At 38.3% G+C, this 25420-nt stretch overlaps 1 protein-coding gene across 1 annotated transcript; it reads right to left on the bottom strand.

The window, feature by feature from the left end:
- Positions 1-5137: 5137 nt before the first annotated feature.
- On the bottom strand, positions 5138-23513 carry PRKRA (protein activator of interferon induced protein kinase EIF2AK2). The gene is made up of 8 exons (XM_010991356.3): positions 23277-23513; positions 22525-22694; positions 19167-19248; positions 17057-17135; positions 15914-16031; positions 14581-14675; positions 8736-8910; positions 5138-5848 (listed from the first exon to the last, which is right to left on the bottom strand). The coding sequence occupies exons 1-8, from the start codon at positions 23339-23341 to the stop codon at positions 5691-5693; spliced, it is 942 nt and encodes a 313-aa protein (XP_010989658.2). The 5' UTR covers positions 23342-23513; the 3' UTR covers positions 5138-5690.
- Between the last annotated feature and the right edge of the window lie 1907 nt (positions 23514-25420).

The following is a 25420-nucleotide window of genomic DNA, read 5'->3' on the forward strand; positions in this document are numbered from 1 at the left end:
CTAAACACTTTATAAATCACTGCTCTGTAGATCCCTTTAATTGATAATAGAGGTTCCACTTAGAATTACTTTGCAGGCATGACAACAGGATTCAGAGAATTATAAATGAATAGGCCTCATTTTCTAGCTGAGGAAATGGAAGCTATTAAGATAAACTATCTAATACTTGGATATGAGACCAAAAAAAGTGGGTGGCATGTCCTTTCAGTGACATGGGAGTGACAGCTTCTTCAGGATTATCCAGCGTAATATACTTCAACTTATTGTTTATTATTTTTATTGATTGATTGACATATAGTTGATTTTATATATTTTTATATATATATATATATATATATGCTATATACGGTTGATTACGTAGTTGATTTGTTAGTTTCAGGTGTACAGTAAAGTGATACAGTTGCACACTTCTTCAGATTCTTTTCCATTTTAGGTTATTACAAGACACTGAATATAGTTCCCTGTGCTATACAGTAGGCCCTCATTGTTTATCTGTTTTATATAGTAGTATCTATCTGTTAATCTCAAACTCCCAATTTATCCCTCCCCATGGCTCTTTCCCCTTTGGTAACCGTAAGTTTGTTTTCTATGTCTGTGAGTCTGTTTCTGTTTTATAAGTAAGTTCACTTATATCACTTTTTTAGATTCCAGATATCAGTGATATCATATGGTATTTGTCTATCTCTATCTGACTTATTTCACTTAGCATGATAATGTCTAGGTCCATCCATGTTGCTGCAAATGGCAATATTTGATCCTTTTTTATGGCTGAGTAGCATTCCATTGTATAAATATACTACATCTTCTTTATCTTTTCATCTGTTGATGGACATTTAGGTTGCTTCCATGTCTTGGCTATTGTAAATAGTGCTTCTATGAACAGTGGGGTGCGTGTATCTTTTCAAGTTAGAGTTTTTGTCTTTTCTGGATATATGCCCAGGAGTGGGATTGCTAGATCATATAGTAAGTCTATTTTTAGTTTTTTTAAGGAACCGCTGTACTGTTCTCCATAGTGGCTGCACCAAATTACATTCCCACCAACAATGTAGGAGGGTTCCCTTTTCTACACACCCTCTTCAACTTGCTGTTTATTCTTGATTTAAGTTTCCAGACTTAGTGATAATATATGTTAACTTGTAGGTTTGTTTATTTGTAGTTTTTTTCCTGGTAGGAGTGTAAATTTCTGTGGAACAGACAACCCCAAAATTTACAGTTTAACTAGTTTTGTATCTCACCCAACAATCTTATTCTCCTATAAAGAAATACTTCAGCTTCACAAATGCTCTTTGAATTGGGCAGGGCATCTTACTGGTTCCCTCATTATTGAATGAGTCAAATAAAATCTTTGACATGCACAGTCTAGAATGCACCCTTGGTCTCAGCTCAGGTGTTTCCCCTCTCTCAGGTTCACAGTCTGTGTTGTTGTCCAGTATCTGAAAACAGCTGCCCTGTGTCTTTTGTCCAGTCTTACAATTGTTTTTACACAGAGAGGGCTAGCCCAGAATCTGTTACTTGTTCATGCTGGAAGCAGAAGTCAGTTACACTTACATGAGAGATGAGGGACCTGAGAATTGGGAAGGTTTAGCAACTTGTCCAGAATCACACAGCAGTTTAAGTGCTGGAGCTAGAATGCAAACCCAGCCTGTCTGACTTCTGAGCTGCTCACTTAATTACTGTACCATGTAGCTTCACAGTAAAATGGCTTTATATATACATGTGAAATGTTTTGTCCAGTGTCAAGAAACATAGTAAATTCTTAATAAAAGTCTGGCTATATTGTTCTTTAAAAGTCTAAAGCTCATTAGAAATTTGTCCCTGACCCAGTGCTTAGAAGCACAAGATAGTCAATGGGACAGAGGCACCACTGCATGAGTTGGTTTTGTCCCGATTACTACTAATCTTTATTACTCTCCTACTGTTAGTGAATAAAAAGAGGACATTTGCTTAAGTGCTTTATTGCCTAAGTCCTGTTTATTTGCATGAACCAAATATTAAATCTTTAATTTGCTTTCTTTTGCCATTAAGATCTATCTTTATTCATTAGGAATATAAAGCAAAACAAGTCAAACAAACCAATAAATCAGGCATAGATGGTACTCCTATCAATTTCTGAATTTCAAATCAATAAATACCGTGCAGTAACACACCCATCTGGCCATGAAGGAGACTTCATTGGAATGAAGGTATAATGCAAATATTTGTAATAGCACCCAGCACTTAGTCTACCACATAATTCTTAATTTTTAATCTAGCACCTAAATGTGCTTTAATTTTTCATCTCATTAAAAAATGTATAATGGTGACATCTTTAAGCCCATGACTCTCCTTGGTTTTAGCCTATGTACTTGAACATAGTTTGCCTGTTTTGTGCTTCTTCTTACCTGAGATATATGTAAGTTTTGCAAACTTCAGTTATATCTACTAGCACAAAATACAGCAGACACATTGCAGTTATCCACTCACTCTGATTGGTAGAGGAGGGAGAACTAGCTTATTCAGGTCTTCTTCCCATGACACCCAACTCTTGCTCCAGGCCAAACAGACAAGCAGATAGACATCAATGCCATTCCATCGACTCTGATCTCTCTGTTCAAATCGACCAAGTAGCAGCCGCCAGATTTTCACTGCACATTGTTCTCTGAAGATGGTCCTTTGGATAATTTCTAACCTAAGCAAATTTACAAAGGGAAATGCAGAAATCAGGAAATGATAAATAGAATAAATGCAAGATTTGGTTTGTTATCTTCCAACAATTCCAAGCTTCCTGTTTCTGGTATCAGCTTTACCTGTAGCAGAAAGCCATTATGATCTCCTGTCTGTGAATAATTCTGAATATGCTGTCAAGCTAGTAACATGTTCAGAGTGGACCACATCTTTAATAATTTCCACACGTTCACAATTTTTCAGATAAAGCTGAACTTCAGTGCATCAAAATAAATTCATTTTTGTCTAGTCTATTAAGAGCAGCTGCCTAGTTCTAATACTCAGAGGCTTTCAGGGTTAGAGTCTATACTTCTTAGAACTCATATTGTAGTATGTGCTCTTCCATGATTTTTAACTGTCCTTTGGCCCTTGAAGTGCAGTGTTATTCTAGATGTAGCCTTACTCATGGTAGGCTTTGTCCTCAAATTAGGATCGTTTGTATTTCATTTCCTACATTTCCCTTTGGATGTCAAGAAGAATCTTTTCAAAATGCAAATATGTTTTGTCATGGAGCAATACACACACCACCCACACAGACCTGCAAAAACATTTTTTAATAAAAGGCAAAAGAGTGGGGAGGGTATAACTCAGTGGTAGAGCACATGCTTAGCATGCACAAAGTTTTGGGTTTAACCCCCAGTACCTCCATTTAAAAAAAAAAAAGGCATAAGATATATGATCTAAAGAGAAATAAAAGTATCTCAGAGTTGCATTTTATATCATGAGTAAATAAGATGATTTATCTGACTTTTCTAATTAATATTTTTATCATAAACTATAACTGTATATCAGGTTGGGCTCTGCAGGAAGAGACAGCGGCAGGAGGTTTTTATTTAGGGAATGCTTTGGAGATCACCATCGGTGGAAGAAATAAGAGACTGGTATTGTGCAGAAAAAGTTGGGTTGTGATACGATCTCAACCCAAAGTTCTCAGCTGAACCCGCAGGCAACTCTGAAGCTGATGGGCCCTTTGGCTACCATGCATCCTGTCCTGAGAGGCTACATCTCTACCAGGGCGCAGTAGCACATCACAAGATGTTTGCCGAAAGGTGTTTACTTCTCCACCATAGATGGCCTGGTCTTAATCCAGAACCCATGGAGTCTGCATTGTGATTTTCCCATTGGAACTTGCAATAACCTCCACACAGTGTATTTTCTCACTACTGACACAGCTAATGCAACAGGCATAGTTACTTGTTTAGCCTATTTGGGTCACTCACCTAACATGGTTAACAGTACACCAGTTTTATTCATTAAGAGCCTAACAAAATACTGTTAACTGGAGGGTGCAGCTAACTCCTGAGAAAACCTGGACAGTCTGACAGAGGTGACATTGGAGCAGTCTCTTTAAGAATGCTTGCTTCCTCTGGAGTCAGAGCAGGGAAAGCACAGGCAGAAGGAAGAACGTAACTTCTGGGCATCTTATACTCAGTTCTCATCATTTTATCAATACACATTAACTGTTTAGAACCCAGTTATATTGTCCTTTCCCCCAGCTGGACTTCATCCTCTTCTTCCAGTGCTTTATGAGATCTTCCCGTGACTTCACCCCCTTCACAGTGGGCATTTTTACTGTGCAGAGGGTCTGAGGTCATCTCTAGAGTGAGTTCATTGTGTCCTCTCTATTCTACAGCGTCCATAAACACCCAAAACTAATCCAATCTTAATACCCATAAACTCTGGTTAATGCCTAAATTTCATTTCCAGTGTGTGTGTTCCTTAATCTCACCCAAAAAGTACCTAAAATTACATGATTTAATTGACATATTATAGCTTGTAATGTAAAACTACGTTACATGCTCTTTAGGGTTTTAAATAAGTTACATACACTGGTTTCCCTTTATTATGTAGTTTATTCTCAAAGGATTGCACTCAGGTAAAATATTTTTCCAGACAGAAATACACTTGTTACCTACTTCCTGCTGACAATCTTCAGATTGTCAAAACCTAACTTTATTATTGAGAGCTCTCTTCTTTGAGGTTTTCCCTGATCTACAAAGGTAGCACTGTCAGCTGGCACTGACAGATGGCAGACTGGAGGTGTTACAGGATGATATAAGTTAACACAAAAGGCAAAATTAAAATTTGCTCAGGAGACTTATTTCCCAACTTTTTAAGCACTCATTACTTTATTTGAAACATTCTTGTAACTGAATTGAGTGCACTGGAAAATTTTGCTTTTGTAATTTTAATGCTTTTTCAACTTCAAGTTCATCTGTGAACGGTTATGTCAAAGAAAAAGACAACACTGCATATGCTCAGAGAAAATATGACAGTGATTCATCACATATATATTTGTAAATTTTTGCTAAAGCCATAGGTCTTTTTTTTCTTTACCTTTGACTTTTAGAAGTAAACTAGAAATACTTAAATAACACAATACCCACATTACAGTGTTACTCACAAGAAGGGCTAAAAAAAAACAGGGCCACAGTCAAGTCAGTAGCACTTTAATAAAATGAACAGAACCCATTATAACAATAGCTCTTTATTACATGGATTCAGATACACAGCAGACAATCATGTTCCCTGATGTTTAACAATCATATCCAACAAAAGCCTGTAAGTGCGTTCCTCAATGTTAAGTCTAAGGGGCTTCCTTCGAAACCCCTTTACAAAGCCTTTCGCAAGGAAGAGGTTGAGCACCAGTAGGAAAGACTGTTGCTAGCGGTTTTAGTTCATCATCACTATCATCGTCAACATCATCAACAACAAACATGCAGCTTTTTCCTTCTATGTACATGGCACTGTAAAATGGGTGCTACAGTCTGCTTATGGTACAAAGTTTATAAATACAGTATACCAATACAAAGGTGAAGCCGTTAAAAACTGCTTGGTAACAGCTACGAGGAGAAAATTAAATCTGTAGTGTTGATGGAAATCTAAGAAATTTAGAAACAACACACAAATGTAGTAAAGGATTTACTTGGGAAGGGGTGAAAGGGGAACATATGTGCTACTGAAGGGTTCTCCAAGCTGTTCCAAGTTTACTTTCTTTCTGCTATTATCTTTAAATACTGCAAAGCATTGTGAGCTGCATCACTCTGTGCATTGCCACAGGAGATCCCAGAGCCATGGCAGACTGTGATGGGACTGGTGGACAGTTCAGCAAGACACTGATACTGTCCATTGGCACTCAGTTCTTCTGCAATGACATAATCAAACATGATGGTTAATGCCACATGCAAATAGAGCAGATCCTTTGTAAAAACAATAGTTTTTATGACTGTCTTTCTCCATAAGCATCTATGGTATAACCACTCCACTTACTATCTTTGTCTTCCTTGTATAAACAACTGCCCAACTACAGTGGTTCTCAAATACAGCTGCCTCATAGTCACCTGGGGGAACTTTAAAAAAATACAGGTACCCCAGCCTCACTCCAGCCTGCTCAATCAGAAACACAGGGCTTGGGGTTGGAGTGGCCAGATTCCTGCATTTATTTAAAAAAAAAAAAAAAAAAAAAAAAAAAGCTCCTAAGGCAATTCTAATGTGGCTAGTTGAATAGTGTTTGTAAATTACTGAACATGGCAACTTTTTTAAAAGGGAAAAAAACTTTTGCAAGAGGGCTGGAGAGATTGTATTTTCCATTATAAGGTATAGAGTTATTTTCAGTAGACATTTGAACCAGGAAACACATGGTTCAGGAAAGACCTCCCTTTGACATCATGTTCTTTGGTTATAAGTCAGTGCAGAGAGTTTAATTCTATATTGTATATGGATCAGGATGTTTTAAAAACAATACCTAAACCCTGAAAACAAATGGTCTTCTCATCAACTGATGAATCACTCTTACTAAAGATGGTTTACTGAGGCAAGGAAAGAAGTAGAAACAGGTGAGTTACGATAAGTGGTCATGATGAAGTGTTATTATTTCAGCTAGTGTCAATAATAGCATAAAATTTCCAGATACAATGGGACTATTTAATGTGCGAAGAGGGTTTCTAGTTCAAGCATCTCGGTTCTTTTAAAAATTAAGGTAAAATTCACATAACAGAAGATGAACCATTTTAAAGTGAACTATTCAGTGGCATTTAGTACATTCACAATGCTGTGCAATCACCACCTCTATCTAGTTACAGAACATTTTCACCATTTCATCAGCCCAGGAGAAAACACCATCCCCATTAAGCAGTTGCTCCCTATCCCCACTCCTACCCTCCAGCCCCTGGTGGCTACCAATCTAGGGATTATTCTATTCTGGACAGTTCATATAAATGGAATCATATGTGACCTTTTGTGTCTGGCTTCTTTCACTTAGTACAATGTTTCTGAGGTTCATCCATATTGTAGCATATGTAAGAACTTCATTCTTTTTCATAGCTGAGTAATATTTCATGCCATGTACATATCACAACTCATTTACTTATTCACCCATTGATGGACCTTTGAGCTGTTTCCACCTCCTGGCTATTGTGAATAGTACTGCTATAAACGTGTGTATACAGGTATTTGATGCCAGTTTTCAATTCTTGTAGGTATATACTTAGCAGTAGAGTTGCTGGGTCATATGATAACTCAACTGAGGAGCTGCAAAACTTGTATTTTCCACAGCAGCTGAAACATCTTACATTCCCACCAGCAACGTATGAGGGCTACAGTTTCCCTACATCTTTGCCAACCTTGGTTATTTCCTATTTCATTCATCACAGCCATCTTAGTGGGTGTGAACTGGTACTTCACTGTGGTTTTGATTTGCATTTCTCTGATGACTAAAGACAGTGAACATCTTTTCACATGCTTGGTGGCCATTTGTGTATCTTCTTCAGAGAACATTGAGGTTCTTTTGAAAGTAACTGTAAAGAAGTTAGTCAAGTTAATTGACTGTGGTTTTTAGACTGCTATTCTATATTTACAAGAATGATTTAGTTCTTAAAATTGGTAAGAAGCATTTCAAAGGCATCCTTAATTCATAATCTAAAAAATCATCTCAAGTTTCTTTTCCACAGATTCAAAACCTCCCATAGTCATATTCATGACATGGCTTATTCATCTCTCTGTCTCAAACACTCAGCAAAGTGGAAATAATATTTTTGTATGAATGGTCTCTCAATCAGCCAGTTTCTCATCATCTTTCTGCATTATTCACCAGGTTCTGCATCATTCTTAGTATATTAAGACATTGCACCTGACCCAAAGTAGCAGAGAAAATCTGAAGTCCTTTCAGTCTGTAAACACCCTATTTTCCCAGTGCTAGTAGCTCTGACAAGCTAGGTCCCCACAGTTCACCGAAGCTGGAATAAGGGATATCAAATTCTTCACATGCTATACTGATATTAAATCAAGGCACCAAAACACACATGAACACACCCACCCACCCACACACACAAGCCAGTTATAAACTGCATTAAAAGAAAATCCACACTGACTTGCTTTCCAATCTGTCCACATTTGTCTATCCAAATGATTATGGGCTAGAGAAAATATAGAAGAGGATTGCTGAGATGACATAAAGCTATAAATTGACTTGTCCCCATTCATCCCCTGGAACTGGCAGCATTAATGCAAAGAGAAGGGGTCTGGCCCCCACAAACCTGGTACTTGCTCTGGAAATGTAGGTGCCTTTTTATTTGTCAAGCTGCCCATCAGGGCTAGTTTAGTAGACATCGTATCTGCAGGGACTCTTCTAATCTGGCTCTACCACTAACTAGCTATGTCATCTCAGGCAAGTTTCTTAACCTTTCCATGCCTTACTGTCTCTACTTATACATAAGGAAAATAGAATCTATTTCACAGGATAAGTCTGAGGATTCTGTAAGTTGAAATATGTAATGTCCTTAGAACAGTGCCTGGCACATAGTAACTCTATATATCTTAGTGATTGTTGTTTTTATTATTATAACTGGATGGATCTTACCTCTATGTTTATTATTTATAAGAATGGGACGTATCAATGATATATTACTGCTCTGGTAATTATATACAGTCAGAATCCCTGATCAATGGAAAAAAAAAGTAATAGAGGTTTTTGTTTCTGAAACATATTTTATAAAGAAACAGTTTTTGCAATAAGCCAAAGAAAAAAATCCTACCTATATCCAAGTATGTTATACTAAAACCTTGTTCCTTGGCGATTTCACTAAGCAGCTGGATATAATCTGTATTTGGAATACTCAGAAGGCTTCTTTTCAGTAAGTTGATCTTTTCACCAGGAGAATTCCTCAAGGAATGCCAAGTACATCCTAAAGAATGTCCTACCACATTTGTCTGAAAAACAGAGGTGAAGATTAAGACTCTTAAGTTGGACTGGGTTCCAGTGCTATTATAAGTATGAATTAAGTACTCACATTTAGTACTTCATAAAGCATGTTTAAATGGATTCCATTTAATTAACTTTCCAGTGTAACCCAGACAGCACTAACAAGTATACACATTTAACAAATACCACAATGTTAACAAAAAAAGAAAGGATGTGCAATAATATCCTGGAAGTATTTAAAAACATTTTTGTATAATAAAAAGTTCTCAGTCAAATTTTGTGAGGGTCACTTTAAAATGTGTAACATATTTAAGAGCACTATAAGCAAATCAGTAAATACTGTGGACCCTTGAACGACGTGGGGGTTAGGGGAGCCGACCCTCCCCGCAGTTAAGTCAGCCATCAGTATCCACAGTTCTGCATCCATGGATTCAACCAGCCATGGACCGCGCCGTACTGTAGTATTTACTACTGAAAAAAATCCACGTATAAATGGACCCGAGCAGTTTAAACCTGTGCTGTTCAATGGTCAACTATAATTGAGTCTGCCTAATGGAGCAACTTACAAATTAAAATATAAATAAACTTTATCTTTACGGTTTCTTGTACTAAATACCAATCTATCTGACGGCTGTAGAGCAGAAAACAAACTATAGGAAAGATGAAATGTGCAAGTTTGAGAACAAGTCATTCAAATGAATGGCACGATGTAAAAAAAAATTCTTATCAGACCTGTCTCAGAACCCAAATGAGTTTAGTTATTCCTGTTTTCTCTCTCCTTTTCCTCTTTTCTTTGTTTCCCCCATATCTTTACCTTTTCATTTCCATTGTTAGAATTCTTTACATTTCCATGTTAGTTTATGGTTCTTAAATTGCTTTCACATATGCTGTTAGAAAAACCACAACTACTCTCTGAAATAAGTAGGTCAGCATATCCTTAGTTTCTATTTATCAATGAGCTTGACAGAGGTTAAGAGATTTTCAAAAGATCATAGGGATGGTCATGATAAAGAACTAAGTAAACTGCAAAATTTACTAAATAGAATTTTACGCTCCTTAACTTTAAAAAATACTCAAAAATCATAATTCATTCATATAGTAAAAGAATACCTGCAATAAGAACAAAAATATAATGAAAAGTCTCTTTCTTACCATTCTTTCCCCAGAGTTCTGCTCCATTCCCTAAAGATACTTGCTATGAAACATTTCTTCAGTATCCTTCCATAAATGTTCTATGCATATTTAAGTACACACACAAATATAATCTTTTTAAACAAAAAGAATGAGTTTTCTATATCTGGCATTGTTCATTTTTCTCGTATCACTGAACATATAAGCACTACATTTATCTTACCAGTCTCCAACTGTGGGCTTTAGGTTGTTTCTAGTTTCTTGCTTTTACTAACAATATTACAATGAAACTCTTTTGCACTTGGATGACTTTCTCTGCAATCATTTCTAGACGTAGAACTGCTGAGTCAAAGAACATATGTTTTTAATTTTGATACACAATTCCAAACTGATTTCTGAACCAATTTATACTCCCATCAAGTGTCTTGGAGGGTGTGGTTTTCTCATACCTTTGCCAATACCACGTATGGTCAAACTTTGTAAGTTTGTCAATCTACAGATGAAAACTGTATCTTGTTCAGCTTGCATGAATGAAGTTGAACATTTTTTTCACCATTTGTATTTCTTCTATTGGGTTGTCCTTTTTATTGATGTGTAAGCTTTATATGTGATAGTGAAAACAGTTCCTTCATAGTCATGTGTTGAATACAGTTTCTTCTCACTTTGTTTTTATTGGTTTTATTTACCCACATTTTGCTGTGCAGTAGGTTTTATGTAGTTAAATTTATGAATTTTTTTATGTTACAGCTTCTAGGTTTTAAGTTATGCTTAAAAAGGCTTTCCCATGCTAAGAATTTTATTTTTTTCATTTTATTTTTTATTGAAGTATAGTTGATTTACAATGTGTTAGTTTCTGGTATTCAGCAAAGTGATTGTCATACATATATTTATGTGTGTGTGTGTATATATATTCTTTTTCAGATTCTTTTCCATTATGGTTATTACAGGATAGTGAATATAGTTCCCTGTGCAAATAGTAGGTCCTTGTTGTTTATCTATTTTATATATAGTAGTTTGTATCTGCTAATTCCAAACTTCTAATTTATCACTCCCTAACCAGCTTTCCCCTTTGGTAACCATAAGTTTGTTTTCTATGTCTGTGGGTCTATTTCTGTTTTGTAAATAAGTTCATTAGTATCATATTTTAGATACCACATATAAGTGATATTATATGATATTTGTTTTCTCTGTCTGACTTACTTTGCTTAGTATGATAATCTCTAGTCCATCCATGTTGCTACAAATGGCATCGTTTCTTTTTTTATGGCTGCGTGGTATTCTTTATCCATTCATCTGTTGATGGACATTTAGGTTGCTTCTATGTCTTGGCTATTGTAAATAGTGCTGCTGTGAACACTAGGGTGCATGTATTTTTTCAAATTAAGAGTTTTCTCTAGATATATGCCCAGGATTGGGACTGCTGGATCGTATGGTAACTCTATTTTTAGTTTTTTAAGGAACAGAAGTGTGTGTGTGTGTGTGTGTGTGTGTGTGTGTGTGTGTGTGTGTGTATGTATGTGTATTTCCCCTCCTAAAATGTGTCTGTAAATTGTTTCTACATCATTTGTTGAATAATCCATCCTCTCATCCATTTATTTGAAATCTCACTGTTGTCATGTACTATGTTCCTACATGGATTCACATCTATACCTACCCTCTGTCTACTCCAGTACAAATACCTGTTTTAACATAGTTACATAGTACATTTACAGTACATTTTATTCTCTGGTGAGGTGTAACCCCACGTCCCATACTCTTCCTTTTTAGTTTTCTTGGTTATTCTGGAGTTTGTTTTTCAGAGACAAACTTAATTGTAAGTTTTATCAATGTCCAAAATGAATTCTGTAGATTTTGACTGAGATTATATTACATTTTTTATATACTTACAATATTGAGTTTTTCTATCAAAAATAAAAAGACAGCTTTACATGTATTCAATCTGTTTAATGTCTCAATTGAGTTTTAAAGTTTTTCTCTAGTAAGTCCTGCACATTCTTTTTAAGTTTATTTCCCAACACATTATCTTCTTTTCTACTATTAAGAATGGAAACTTCTATACTCCACCTGTTAATATTTGTAAATAGGAAAATTATTAAATTTTTCTAGCATACTTTTTCAGGACAGATATAAATGACCAATGTTATCAAGCTTCATAAATTTTATTAATCAAAGTAATATACACATATAACCAAAAAGATCAAATAGTACAGAATTATAAAAGCAAAAATCCCCTTTCCAGAAGCAATAATTTTTAACTTTCTATTTTTAATTATTCTGGTGGTTACCTTTGTAACTCTAAATAATATGAGAAAGGTATTGATTTTGAATATTAACTTTATGATCAGTTACCTTGATGAATTCTCTTATTGTTTCTAGTAGTTTGTCTCTAGGGTTTTATAGGGATACAATCATATTATTTGCAGTTAATGATCATTTTTATCTCTTATTTCTAATCTCTTGCTGTTTTCTCCTGTCTAATTATGTTGGTTGGTACTTCTAGAATAAGGTTTAAAAAAATGGTGTCAGTGAGCATCCTTGTTTTATTTCTGAAATTATGGGAATGGATATAACACATAACCATGATTTTGATTTTTTTTTTTGAGGTATATGTTTTAAATCACAATAGGGATATTTTAAAAGTGTTTATCAATTATGACTGTTAAATATCTTTTTGGCATCTACTGAGAGATTGTTCTTCTCCTTTGACCCATTAATATGATTAATTAGAGTAATAGATTTACCAACGTTGAAATATCCTTGCATTACTGAAGTAAACCCTCTCTGTCTATGGAATATCATTCTGTTAATGTTCTACTCAACATTAAAGTGTTTCACTATAAGAGAGATTGATCCATAATTTGTTACACTGGGATTTACTATTGTCAGATTTTAGTGTTAGTGTTATGTTGGTTTTGGAAAATAAATTTAGAAGCTTCCTCTTTGTAATATATATTGCCTGAAAGAGTTTAAATAGCACTGAAAATATCTCTTCCTTGAAGAGTTAGTAGAATTCACCTGCAAACCTGTGTTTTGTGATTTTGGTGTCATCTCTGACCCAGTTTTAAAAGAAGTTAGTGCAGTGTTATATTTTTCTATTAAGGAAGTAAAACCAAAATTATACTACTTGTTCATGTATAGTCTTTTTTTCCTACAGAATGAGCCCTTATTTTATCATAAGCTTAGGATACTGCTGTAATCTTCAATTCTCACTTCCTACCTAACATACTACTCTCAGATAATGTGCCATAAGACATACCTACCTATGAATACCAGAATCTCAAGTTAAGTATCATGTATGGCCCATGATACTCTTAAACTCTGTATCTGTACCCCCAGCTGCCTACTCAGTATCTTCACTTAGCTACTCCACAAACACTTCAAATTCAATATATCCTAAGTTTAAGCTCATTATCTGCTCCCCCCTCAAATCCTACTCATTTTCTATGTTCCCTGGATTATTCAACGGTACCATCATCTATTCGGTTGCCAAGCTAAAAATGTTTATTCCTTCCTCTTTACTCTCTACAGCCAATCAATTACCATGCCCCATTCACTTCAGTTTTCTAAATAATTTTTAAATTGACCATTTCAACTGCCACTACCTTAGTCTAGGTCACCACTGTTTCTCATCTGCTTTCTGTAACTGTAGCAGGTCTCTTTGATTCCAATATTCGTTCACTCACCATAATGCAGCCAGTGATTTCCCTTCTAATATATAAATTAGATCCTGTCCTTCCCAGATTAAACTTATTTAATGACTTTGCACTACCGTCACGATAATGTTCAATCTCCTTAATATAGTAGTTCCTTCAAGATTCAATCCCTCTTTACCTTTCTAGCCTATTGTTTGAGACCCCCTCCCTCCAACTGTGTGCTCCAGCCATTCCGAACTACTTAGAGTTTCTAGATCACGTGAAATGTTTCACTCCTGGGTCTTAGTACATGCTCTTTTTTCTCTCTGGAACTCTTTCCTGTTCTCATCCTAAGGTCTTGACTTAGATATTACTTCCTCCAAGAAGTCTTCCTGAAACCCCATCTTGGTTGGATCCTTCTCTTATGTTCCCAAGCACCTTCTGTAAGGACCAGTGTGTAGGGTTCTTTTCTCTTTCAGTAGGCTGCAAACTCCTTTGGGCTCGAGATTTAATTCACTATATGCCAGTACCTGATAGAAAGCTTGGCACAAAATACGAGTTTCCCTAAATGTTTGCTGAGTGGATAAATGAATGGATGAACCAAGAGATGTGAACGCATTGTCAATCTGAAGGTAAAAGTGGCACTACTGGCCCAGCATCTTTAGATACCATCACATTATTCTGAATTTGACTGTGCCTCCCAAGTCCTCTTACCTGGTCATGCCCGTGACCCTGGTTCACCTATAACATGCACCTAAAATTGGGGTACTGTATAAGTTAAGAGATTTTTAAACAATTCAGAGAATTTAAAAATTGCAACCCTAAAGTATCGATACAAAAAGCAATCTAGAGAAGTTTCCTACAGCAAGAGATGCTTAATTGCATTAACATCGTGGATCTCTGATCGTAACTCACCAAAGAAATGTGGTTCTCTGGAGAAATATTACTGAATTTGGCAAGAAACTTCTCAGCAGCATTTCTCTTGGCTTGTTTTTTTGATGCCCCCTTTCCTAAAAGAAGAAAAAGGCAATGGTAGGTTTTGAAAATGTTAGCGTCCACAGAGAATGACCAAATGTTTAAATTATTGTGTTTTATCAGAGAACAAGCCCATGGTTTTTGTACACTATTCTTTTACTGACCTAACATCTTAGTTTGTTATGCTTCATGCAGCTATGAATTCTTACATTTTGAAGGCATTTCTTTTAACAGGTTATCTTTAATAATTATACTTTGTTTTCCTTTGACAGTTATATTTCCCTAGGCCTAACTTTAATGAACCATATTTGGTTTAAATTCTGATCAAATATTCAAACTTACCAAGGTACATTTGAATTACAACTCCTATCTCTCAATGTCCTATAAACTGACAACTATGTGGAATTTCTTTCTCAACATGAATAAGAAGGGCACAGGAGATGCTGGAGTTGAAAGACACCATAAATAGCATCTACTTCCATGCTTCTGTTTTATAGATTTAAAAAGCCCAGGCAGGGAGATTAAACAATTTGCCTAATCTTGCAAATGAAGGGCTGCATCAGGAACGGAAGCCGAGGTTCCTGCTTATGGCCCAATGCTTTCTACACTGGCCAACACTACCTCTCCAGCACAAACAGTTGCTTATTACTTAAAACTAGTATCTAGCCAAGGTAAAATTCCATTACAAGCCACTTTGAAAATGATAAAAACATGCTGGAGAAGTTACAATAGGAATCCTCACTAGCAACTATATTCAGTGACTTTTTTTCCCCCCTCATAGCTTACGGCCTTTACAATATAGAAGATGCTATAATTCAAAAGGTTAACGTCTACTTTTTTTTAATCTCACTGCAATTTTTTGCCATCAGCCTCTCATTAATCATCTTGTTTTCAAATGTAATCTTCTCCTAGCCCTATCTTCTAGAACAGCTGTTGAAACTATAAGAGTACTATTGCTTTTTTCTCCAAAGTGATTTTCAAGTTACTATTATATCAGTGAACGCTGTTTAAAAAGTCAATTATTTATTTGCCTTTCCATTACCAACCCATTATTTAAAAAAATATCAAATTGACAAGTATAAGTATTCTTAAACCAAATATTTATACTTAAATTCAACTGCAGAAAGTTAGAGACAGTAGACTTGGAGTGTGTCCATTTTCTCCCCCACAGAAACAGTTGAAAAGAAATCACAACAGAAATTTCTATGGTCATTCATCATCTGAAAATATTTCCAATGTCTTCAGAAGTATGAGGGTAAAAAGAAATAAGTACCAGTTTCCATGAATGACTCTAGCCTGCAAATTGTGGTATATTCTCTCTTATGAGCAGGTCCTCCCTCCTGGGAAAGGGTATATTCAGGAAGTCTCCAGCCATGATGAATAGCCAGTTCCTAGAAAATCGAGATGAGGCTTTAGTCGTAATATTCATTATGCAATGGCTCAATTACATAAAGGATATTTTCATGATTTGGATCCCAATTCTAGTCATATGTTTGAAAAGAATAATAATATTCTACAATGAAAAAATGAGATAAGACCCTATATTTCCCAGAGATAGTCCCAGAATACCAAACTGACGCAGTTTCCTGCTGTGAATGGTGTTCTTCCATGAGGTCAGCTCACTATGGCTTAAAAGAGTTCAAGGGGAAAGACAAGCTACTTTCTCTCTCTTTGGGAACATCAGAAAGGACATCTACAGGTCATCAGTTCCTAAAGCGTCTCCGGTCCTCGCTCTGACCTTCCAGACCCATGGCTGCCTAACTAACTGTATTTGATCAAAAGCAGATGAGGAACAGACAGCAAACAAACACACCTGGATGAGGTTGAGGAAAGGAGAAGAAAACTACAGAAAAACCCATAGAGCAGGAAAGAGACCAAAGGACTGGCTGGATAACAGGGAGGGGAGTTGTCCAACAGAGCACATGGCTAATCTGCAAGAAGGATATTCTGCATGCAGAAATTCAAAGCTGAATATATGTAAATTTTTTGGTAGAATAAGCAAATAAGCAGACGACTTCCCCTTTTCTTGAGTTAGGTAACCCAATTTGGGTACTTTATAAAGTCTTCTGTCTCAACAGAAGTAGAAAGAGATTTGTCACAAGGGTGGCAAGAAATATTCTTAAAATATGAAACACTCTACCCATGTGCACTGAGGTCCTGTTGATCTCAAATAACAATTCCACAAACCAAAGGCAGATACTGTATATGGAAGAAAATCCAAAATTTAAATAAATATGAAAAGAATTTCAAGTTAGTGCTATAATATCTAATGATCATAACTTGGAAAACGATATATCATGCCACTTTATCTTTAAAATATTAACTCCTTCTTTTGGCCCCTGTGATACTATCAAAATTTATGACACGTTTTTTTCAGTAGACAGAAAGTTAAGTATGGAAAAACTGTGCTGCTTACCTGTAGTGAACCAATAGGATTAAGCTGGTTCTTTGGTTGCTTGGAAGGGTCTGGCATTAAGGGGTCAGGAACTGCAAAGCTAAACATTTTTATAAAGTGTTATAAAACAAAATAATTTCCTCCAAATTATCAAATAAAGGACAGGCGTTTTCTACTTAGCTTTTGCTCTTGCCTTTCCTTCAACATGGAACGCCCTTCTTGCCCACAGCCTCTGTGAGAATCTGATCTATCCCTCATCCAAGGTGTATCTCAAATGCCACTTCTCTCAGGAGCCTCTTCTTTCACCCCAATGGACATAATTTTCCCCTTCTTTGAACCATTATAACATTTGGTTTGACCCTTTAAATGAATTATTTTACCATAAGTTCTACACTCTTACATGTAATTTATCTGTCCTTCACCACACCTCTCCCCTGTTCAGACTTTAAATCCTTATGTATTACTTACCTTCATAAGCCTTGCAGTGCTTTATATATAATATGTGCTCAATAAAAATGTAAATAAAGCATACCATTGTTAGCCTACCCGAAAAGGGAAGAAGACTAACAAATCAGAAAATCCAACCTGGCAATGTGAATCATAAGGATCATAAATGTAGCTTTTTCATCCAAATAATTATGGAAGAAAGACCTGGTTTGATCTGTCATCTGCTCTATGCTAGAATAATCTTCCAAGGATTTATATATATCCTGCATAAAATAGATGGCTGGCGTGAGTGGAGACTGTGATTAGTGAAAAAGATAACAATCTCCTCTAAGTAGTGTGAAATTACCAGTTACTTGGGTGATGGGTCCTGCATTCCGAGGTTACCACCACCCAGGCAACTGAAGAGTCATTTCTTCCAGGACCAATGATGTTGAGCTATTGCCATCTCCTCATGTTTCGTTCCTAACTGCCAGAATTTCAAGCTTTTATAGAGGGTGATAAGATATAAACATTGTATACCAAAGCTACCCAAATAATTGTGATGGAGAAGGGAGAAAGTCTCTATCAAATCAGGCCAACTTCAGCCTGATTTACAGCTTAATAATTCCCATCTTATTCAAGAAGCACAAATACATAGTAAAGCTTGTTAGCCTTTTTTTTGGCGAGAAAGTGAAGTGTCCATGTGGAAGGAGGACACACTGGATGCTCATTTCTACGGATATACAAATACACTTTGGGTTGACCTTTGGGTTGCACAGAAATAGCATGACTATCACCAGCAAGGGGGAAATCCAAAAACTGCCATGACATTTGGCATGTCCAGAAAGTTAGCATGAATCAATTATAATGTGTGAACCTAGAGAATCAAGCATCATTTTGTGAGATTCAAGGCTTTCCCTGGTTGGTTCCAAACTACCTAGATGGTTTAGAATTACTTAGAAAAAGGGACCAACACTGCATGAGAACCTAATTACATCCCTAAGCCAAGTGTTGCTATGGCTGGGAAATAGAAAAACCCACCCTAAATGCCCATGGGCCTCTGGTGTCAGCCATGAGCAGATATACCAGATTGTACTCCAAGTACATCTGAGTACATATACAGAGAATTTGAAGGCAAAACATGCTCCTGGATGTGCCCATTAGAAACCAAAGGACACCACTTTATGATACATGAGCTACCACAGGACCAACACTCTTTCCAAAAACACCTAAAGTAATAACGAGTTTATTTTGGAAAGATAGTCAGCATATCTTAACATCCTCTTGTATTTGGCTTACATTCTATAACAAAAGGAAATCTCTTTGTCTCCTTCCAAATGAGAAATCCTAAAAGAGCACTTTTAGCTTATCTTTTTCTCTCTCACACCTTATTTTCTTCAGTGCAGAAATAAATACAGTAAAGTATTTGCCAGAGACACTCTGGTTTTCTACTGTTGCACATCATCTGAAAGGAGGAAAAAGAAAAGCCTAGTTCATGAGAGTCTTCATTTAACAGTTAATTGCTGGACGTAATTTCTTACAGATAAAGCTGTCCTTGGGGATGGCAGGTCTCCACAAGGAAACAGGATTTCAGAACTAGACTAAGAACTTTTTACTTTGTTGCTTTTGTGAGCATGTTCAAACTTTTAATCTTACCTCAACCATGATATTTTTGAGCTGCAGAATACAAAGAAATTTAGCTCACCAAATACTTGCATTGGCTTTCAAAATGTTTATGGCAGCCTCTGCAGCTCTATGTTTCGCCAGCTTCTTACTTGTACCTTCACCTGAATTAAGGTTAAAAAAATAAGTCTTTATATGCTGTGAAAACGTGGGGCTTGTGTAAATGTTTGCATAATAGAGAACAAAGCCACTACACATTATATATATACACACTAGGTAATAAAAAAATACACTATAAACAGTTATACAGTGTAATAAAATATTCACCATATGGAATCAACACATTTTAAAACCCCATGATTTTAAAAGATCTAGGTATTTAATTCTATGTACACCTGTAGAAAAAAATCCTTATGTGTACACTGTACATGTTTATTACATTAAATGATAATAAAGTAGACCATGTCACACCTTCTGAAGAAATACAACTTGGTATTTTATTCTTCCTTATTCCTAGAGAGGAAATTCTGTAGCAAGAAGTTCCCTTTAAAGGAGCCACTTACAGCAACACTGTTTGACAGCAAATTGTACACAATTTTATTCTAACAGCCCCTCCTATACTGGATTAAACCCCTCTGCTCTGCGAAGCTATCATGGCTACATGCTGGGTACAGAGGGGGAAGGTTTATATAGGGAAGATGACATTATATTATGCATCTTCCATACAATCTCTATCCCTTACATGGGTAGCTAAGGGGGCAGAAGGGAATAGACCTGACTAATCACTGAGACAGATGATGCCTAATGTCAGTGAGCAACCACACAAGTAACTGTAAATTCAATCTTCTTCCTTCTGAATTCAAACTAGGTGTTGAGAACCCTTCCAAAGTGGTATCAGAATGCTGATGTCTATTCCTCTGGTGCAGAGGGAAGAAAAGGGACATGGAATAAATTTCAGGTGTGGCCCTCAAGTGTTAGAGAACACACAAACCATCCTCATTTATTCACTAAACAGGTATTAAGGATATACAGTTGACCCTTGAACAACATGGGAGTTAGGGGCACCAACCCTCTGTGCTTTTGAAAATTCACCTGTAACTTACAGTCAGCTCTCTGTATCTGTGGTTCCTCCATTTTCAGCTTCCTCAGTAACCACAGATTCAACCAACCATGGATGGTGTGGTACTGTAGTATTTACTACTAAAAAAGATCCAAGTATAAGTGGACCTATGTAATTCAAACACGTGCTGTTCAAGGGTCAACTGTGGTAGAGAACCAGAGTCCCTGCCTTTAAAGAGCATACAGACTAGCGTGCGAGATTTGCCTCTAACACACATCTGCAATAAGGAATATTTCGGTAGGCCTATGTGCAGGTTGTAGGGTTGCCCAAGCGAGAGGTAGCTCTTGGTAAGAATTCAGAAAGGTTTCATGAAGGCAGAGCAAGGACCTGAAAGATCAGTAAAAATGAGTGAGGTGAAGAGGGATGGGGGATTAGGAAGAGCACTGTAGGAAGAGAAAAGGGCACCTGCAAAGGCTCAGAGGCAACATGGGGCACGGCGTTCTCAAGCCCCAAGATGCTTGGTGCAGTAGGGCCTGAGGAAAGGAATTTTGAGATAAAAGGCTAGAGAGGTGAATGGTTGGAGAGGTCAAAGAATGGTCTCCTAAATTTGTGCATCTCAAACTTTATAAATTGCCTGGGAATTTTGTTAGAACACATACTCTTATCCAGTAAGTCTATTCTGCACTTATTTCAAGCGTCCAGGTTGATATTAATGCTGCTGTCAGTCACACTTTCAGGTGTTAACTCATGTTAAGAAATCTGTATTCACCTAGAGGGTGTTGGGGAAACCACTGAATAGATTTTAAGAAGAAGAGGAAGTACATGAACAGATATGAATGCCAGAAAGAACAGTATGGTTGTTGTGTGGACACCATAAGACTAGAAGCTAAAAGAGCAGCTACAAGACTGTAGCTATAATCCAAGTGGCTCCAACAGTAGCAATGGGAAGACGAGAGGGACAGACAGATTCAAGAGATTTAGGAAGCAGGATTTGGTGGCAAACTGGACAACAGGCGGAAGGAGGGGAAGGACTCAAAAAGACAAAACCCAATTTCTACTGTGAGCAAATGGGTGATGGTGGTGCCTTTACTGAGCTAGGGACTGCAGGGGGAATGGATTTGAGAGAGAAAAAGATGGATTCAGTTTAGGACAATGAGAAACTGAGGCATCTTTCGGTCATCCGTGTGAAGATGCCCAGCAAGCACAGGCTGAAACACTGTTCTATCACTGAGCCTGAACTGAAGACAGAGACTTCAGAATTACCAGTGTTTAGGCAGTATTTGAATCTGTGGAGGTAGGTAAGCGTACACAGGAAGATAGGGCAGTGTGGGGAAAAGTAGGAGGCCTAGGCAGCTGCCACAGGTTGTTAATCTCTGATCTAAAACAGACTGAGGGGAAACAGGCTACTTTTTCTTGAATTTTCACTGAATATTTAAAAACAGACTAGCCAAAGCAGTAATGCAATGTTGATTCTATAGGTCATATGAAGAACCATCCAGCTAGAATCGAGCTACAATCCACCTGCCTCACATAGACAAAAAAGCTGCAAAATTTTCTTAAAGTGGCTTCAGTGAAAATAGCGGACTTCAGATTTTCAGGGACACAAACAAATGATGCCTTCAGATTACCAGATGGTGGAATCTCAGTCTTCTTGCTAAATTTCTTTTAGGCATTCTTCCAAATTAAATTTAGTATTCAATTTTTTGTGTGATTGCAATTAAATAGATACATAAGAAATAAAACATCTACAAATGGGCTACTTCAGTTATCATTTGCTCAAGCTCAATAACCATAATAAGGTGAATCCGAATTTTGAAACTTCATTGCTCTGTGACCTTGGGCATGTTTCTTATAATCTCTCTGAACCTATTTCCTCATGTATAAAAAAGTGATAACATCTCATTAAGATACCTACACAGTGTCAGGAACTAGAAGCTATAGGCAATACAGTGTAGTTGAGCCTCTGCCTTCCTCATTTTGTTTCAATACAGAATCCAGTGTGGTACTATGGGCCCAAAGTGCCTAATGAGTCTGGGGTCATGCTTCCTGGCATCTGCTACAACCTTTGAAACTTGACAGCACGTACTTATTCAGCTATGGCTGCTCCAAGAACCTTTCCTGATTCTCCCTAATTCTTGGAAGAACCCTAGGAGGATCCTAGGGTATGTTTCTGAGCTTCTCTTAGTATCTGGGGAAGAGAAAATTAGAGAATCAGAAAAGTTAGAAAGTCCCAATGACCCAATGAGATACAAGGTCTCAGTTTTACGAGACCGCTCTCACCGATGTCTCTGGTAAAAAGGGTACTTTTCCAAACTGAAAAGGGATACCAGGTCTTGACTGCCAACACACATGGTCATCGGGGTTAATTTTGCATACAGACCTGTGCAAGTTATGTCACCAATGGTTACTCTGAAGGTGAAAGTGGGCACGTGTATTTGCACATCGGATCTTTCACATTCGTAAACTGGGATGTTCTTGGTCTTCATGCCGTATTCGTGTAATACCTGAATTGGTGTTTTCCCTGGCTTAGCTGTAATCATCTTCCCCAAACTAGAAAAACCAGAAAAAAGCTGTGCTTTGCATGTCAAAACGGAGAGGGAAGTAGCATACAGAGAATAGTTTTTAACAGCCACTAATGGTGACGCGGGAGACACCGAAGCTCCCCGTCGGCCAGGCGCGCGTCTCCGGGCGCCGCTGCGGCGGGCAGCGGGCGGCGGGCAGCCGGCAGCCGGCAGCGGGCAGGGACGGGTAGGGTGAGGGAGGTCTTTATGGAGATAACCTGAATGCGGGTAGGAGGGATTCGCAGGGGAATCGAGAGGACATGGGTGCCGCAACCTCCCAGGACCAAGCCTACAAACCCCTTTCCCACGGCGGCGACCCGAGCCACCTCAGCCCATCCTTGCCGCCCGAGACCGCAAGAGGGGCGGGGCCGGGCCGCAGACCCCGGCCCGCGCGCCGCCGAGAGGGCGGGGCCGAGTGCCGGCCAGCGGCCGGGCCTCAGACGCGGGGGCGCGAGCGCCAGGAGGGGGCTTTACCCAGAATGCCGCTGGACAGCCGGCTCCCCCGCCCCCGCCTCTCCTGCCCACCACTACCGGCCCTGCCCGGCTCGGTCCCGACCGCCTGGGCGCTGACCTGAAGGTCCCGCTGTCCTCGCGCTCCAGCGGCGGGGCCGCGGCGCGATGCCTGCTCTGGGACATGGGGAGAAGGGACGGCTTTGCGGCAGGAGGAAGAGCAGTGCGGAGCGACGTCCTTGCTCCCCGGGTTGGCCGGTCCCCGAGAGGAGCGATCAAGCGCCGACACCACCACCTCCTCCCCTCCAACTCCCCCTCTCTTCCTCGCTTGCGTCCCTCCAGGGGACGGGCGGGGGCGGAGGCGGGGCCTCGGTGCAGCAGCGCTGGTCTGGCTCCCCGCCACGCCCCCTGCTGCCGGGGTTCCGGCAGAGATGCTTGCCGGCTCCGCCCACCGGCTCGCTGGCCTCAGGGGCGCCCGGCCCCGCCTCCTCTCCCAGCCCGGACATCCCTCAGCAGCAGCCGGTACCCTCCCTCGGCCCAGCGGTGCTTGGAGACTGCAGCTCAGTGCCCTTAAAAGGAGCCCGTTTCCTGCCCAGAGAGAGGCTTGTCTTTCGGGCAAGCCTCATAGGCTGTGAGGCCTGAAGCTCAGCCTTTTTTTCCCCTTTATTTTGGGCGGGGTTGGGGGCCTGGAGGAGGAGGGCTGCTTCGCTTTAAGAAAATGATTTCAAAATTCCAAGTGCAAAATTTCCAGAGAGCCTCCCTGAGCCTGGGTGCGAAGTCTGAGACTCGCGGTATATGGACTCCTGAGGGCTGCGGTGGGCTCCTGTCCAGGAGGCCGGCCTTTAGGTGCTCGCGGGAGCGTCCGGAGATCCACTTTTCTCCCCCCAGGGTGGGCTCCATTGTCTTCGAGGCTTAGGTTGAGTGGTAAGTGCTGGGCTAGCAGATACCAGCAAGGCACATTAGGTGTAAAAGAAGGCTTTTCTGTTGACCCGATTCCAATTAAATACTGTTTCTGCACACTTGTGGTGGTTGTAATGGCGTTTGCCTGGGATGCGCCACCTTTGGTGGGAATCACACGGCGACATTAGATGTATCATTTCTAGGGGTTTTTCTAGCCATTTGCAGAAATGACTCCTTGTGCTTTTTCGTTATTTTGGAAGATAGTCTTGCAGTAATGCTATTCAGACGAGGAGACATTATTAAAAACTATATATAAGCCATACTATAGAAACTATATATATAAACCATATATATGTAAACGATATATAAACCATATATATATAAACTATATGTATAAACCATATATAAACTAAACCATATATATGAAGAATATATACAAACTATATATAAACTATATGTAAACCGTATATATAAACTATATATATATGTAAACCATAAATATATATAAATAAACCATATATATATATACATACATATATATAGGTGACTCTCAAACCTGGATACTTGAAAGCAAAATGAAAAGAATGTCCAGAATCAAATCAAAGGGACATTTGAATTAAGCCTGTTCTTCTTCCTCCCCCTCATCCCTGTATATATGTATATATCTTGATTACTATCCACTGTTATGTTTTAATGAATCTTATTGTAAGTACCACATAGCCACTATTTCAAAACATGTTGTCCATAACTGGCAGTCGGTAGCAGTGCATTATTTCAGGACTCAGATTTGTTTCTAAAAAGTTTTAGCCATACAATTCCTTAAAAACACGCGTAAACTTTATGTAGCTCTTTTACAGTTTGAGTAACTAGGATAATATGGATGAAATGAAAAGAAAACAAGTACATCTGGATCTCATTTCCTAGAGATGTCTATGTGCCAGCTTCAGAGTAAGAAACCTGTTGAATGAGAGTTTATACTTGTATGGCTTTAATTTAGTATTTTATAAAATTATACATATAATTGTTTCCTTATATTTGTGAATTTATCTTTATATTAATCACTTGGTTTTGTAAGTATATAAGGAAAGTGAATGAAATGTTCAAAGAAGGAACTATATACCATGAGGATTCAAAACAGTACTTTTCTGTTGCCAAAATTGGCATGATGGACTTGTGAAGGAATTCCCTTTGGACTAGATCCACTGTAGATGGTGTCCAGGGTTAATGCCAGTGGCTAAATTGCATTGTTCCCTACGGGGTTATACGCTTCCTTCAAACCTGGCACACCACTATTAACTGTGACCCTCATCAAGGACATTGGTGATATTTTAAAATTACTAGTTTTTTGTGTATATTTTAGTGTTA

The sequence above is a fragment of the Camelus dromedarius genome, chromosome 4, assembly GCF_036321535.1.
Source record: "Camelus dromedarius isolate mCamDro1 chromosome 4, mCamDro1.pat, whole genome shotgun sequence".
NCBI lineage: Eukaryota > Metazoa > Chordata > Mammalia > Artiodactyla > Camelidae > Camelus > Camelus dromedarius.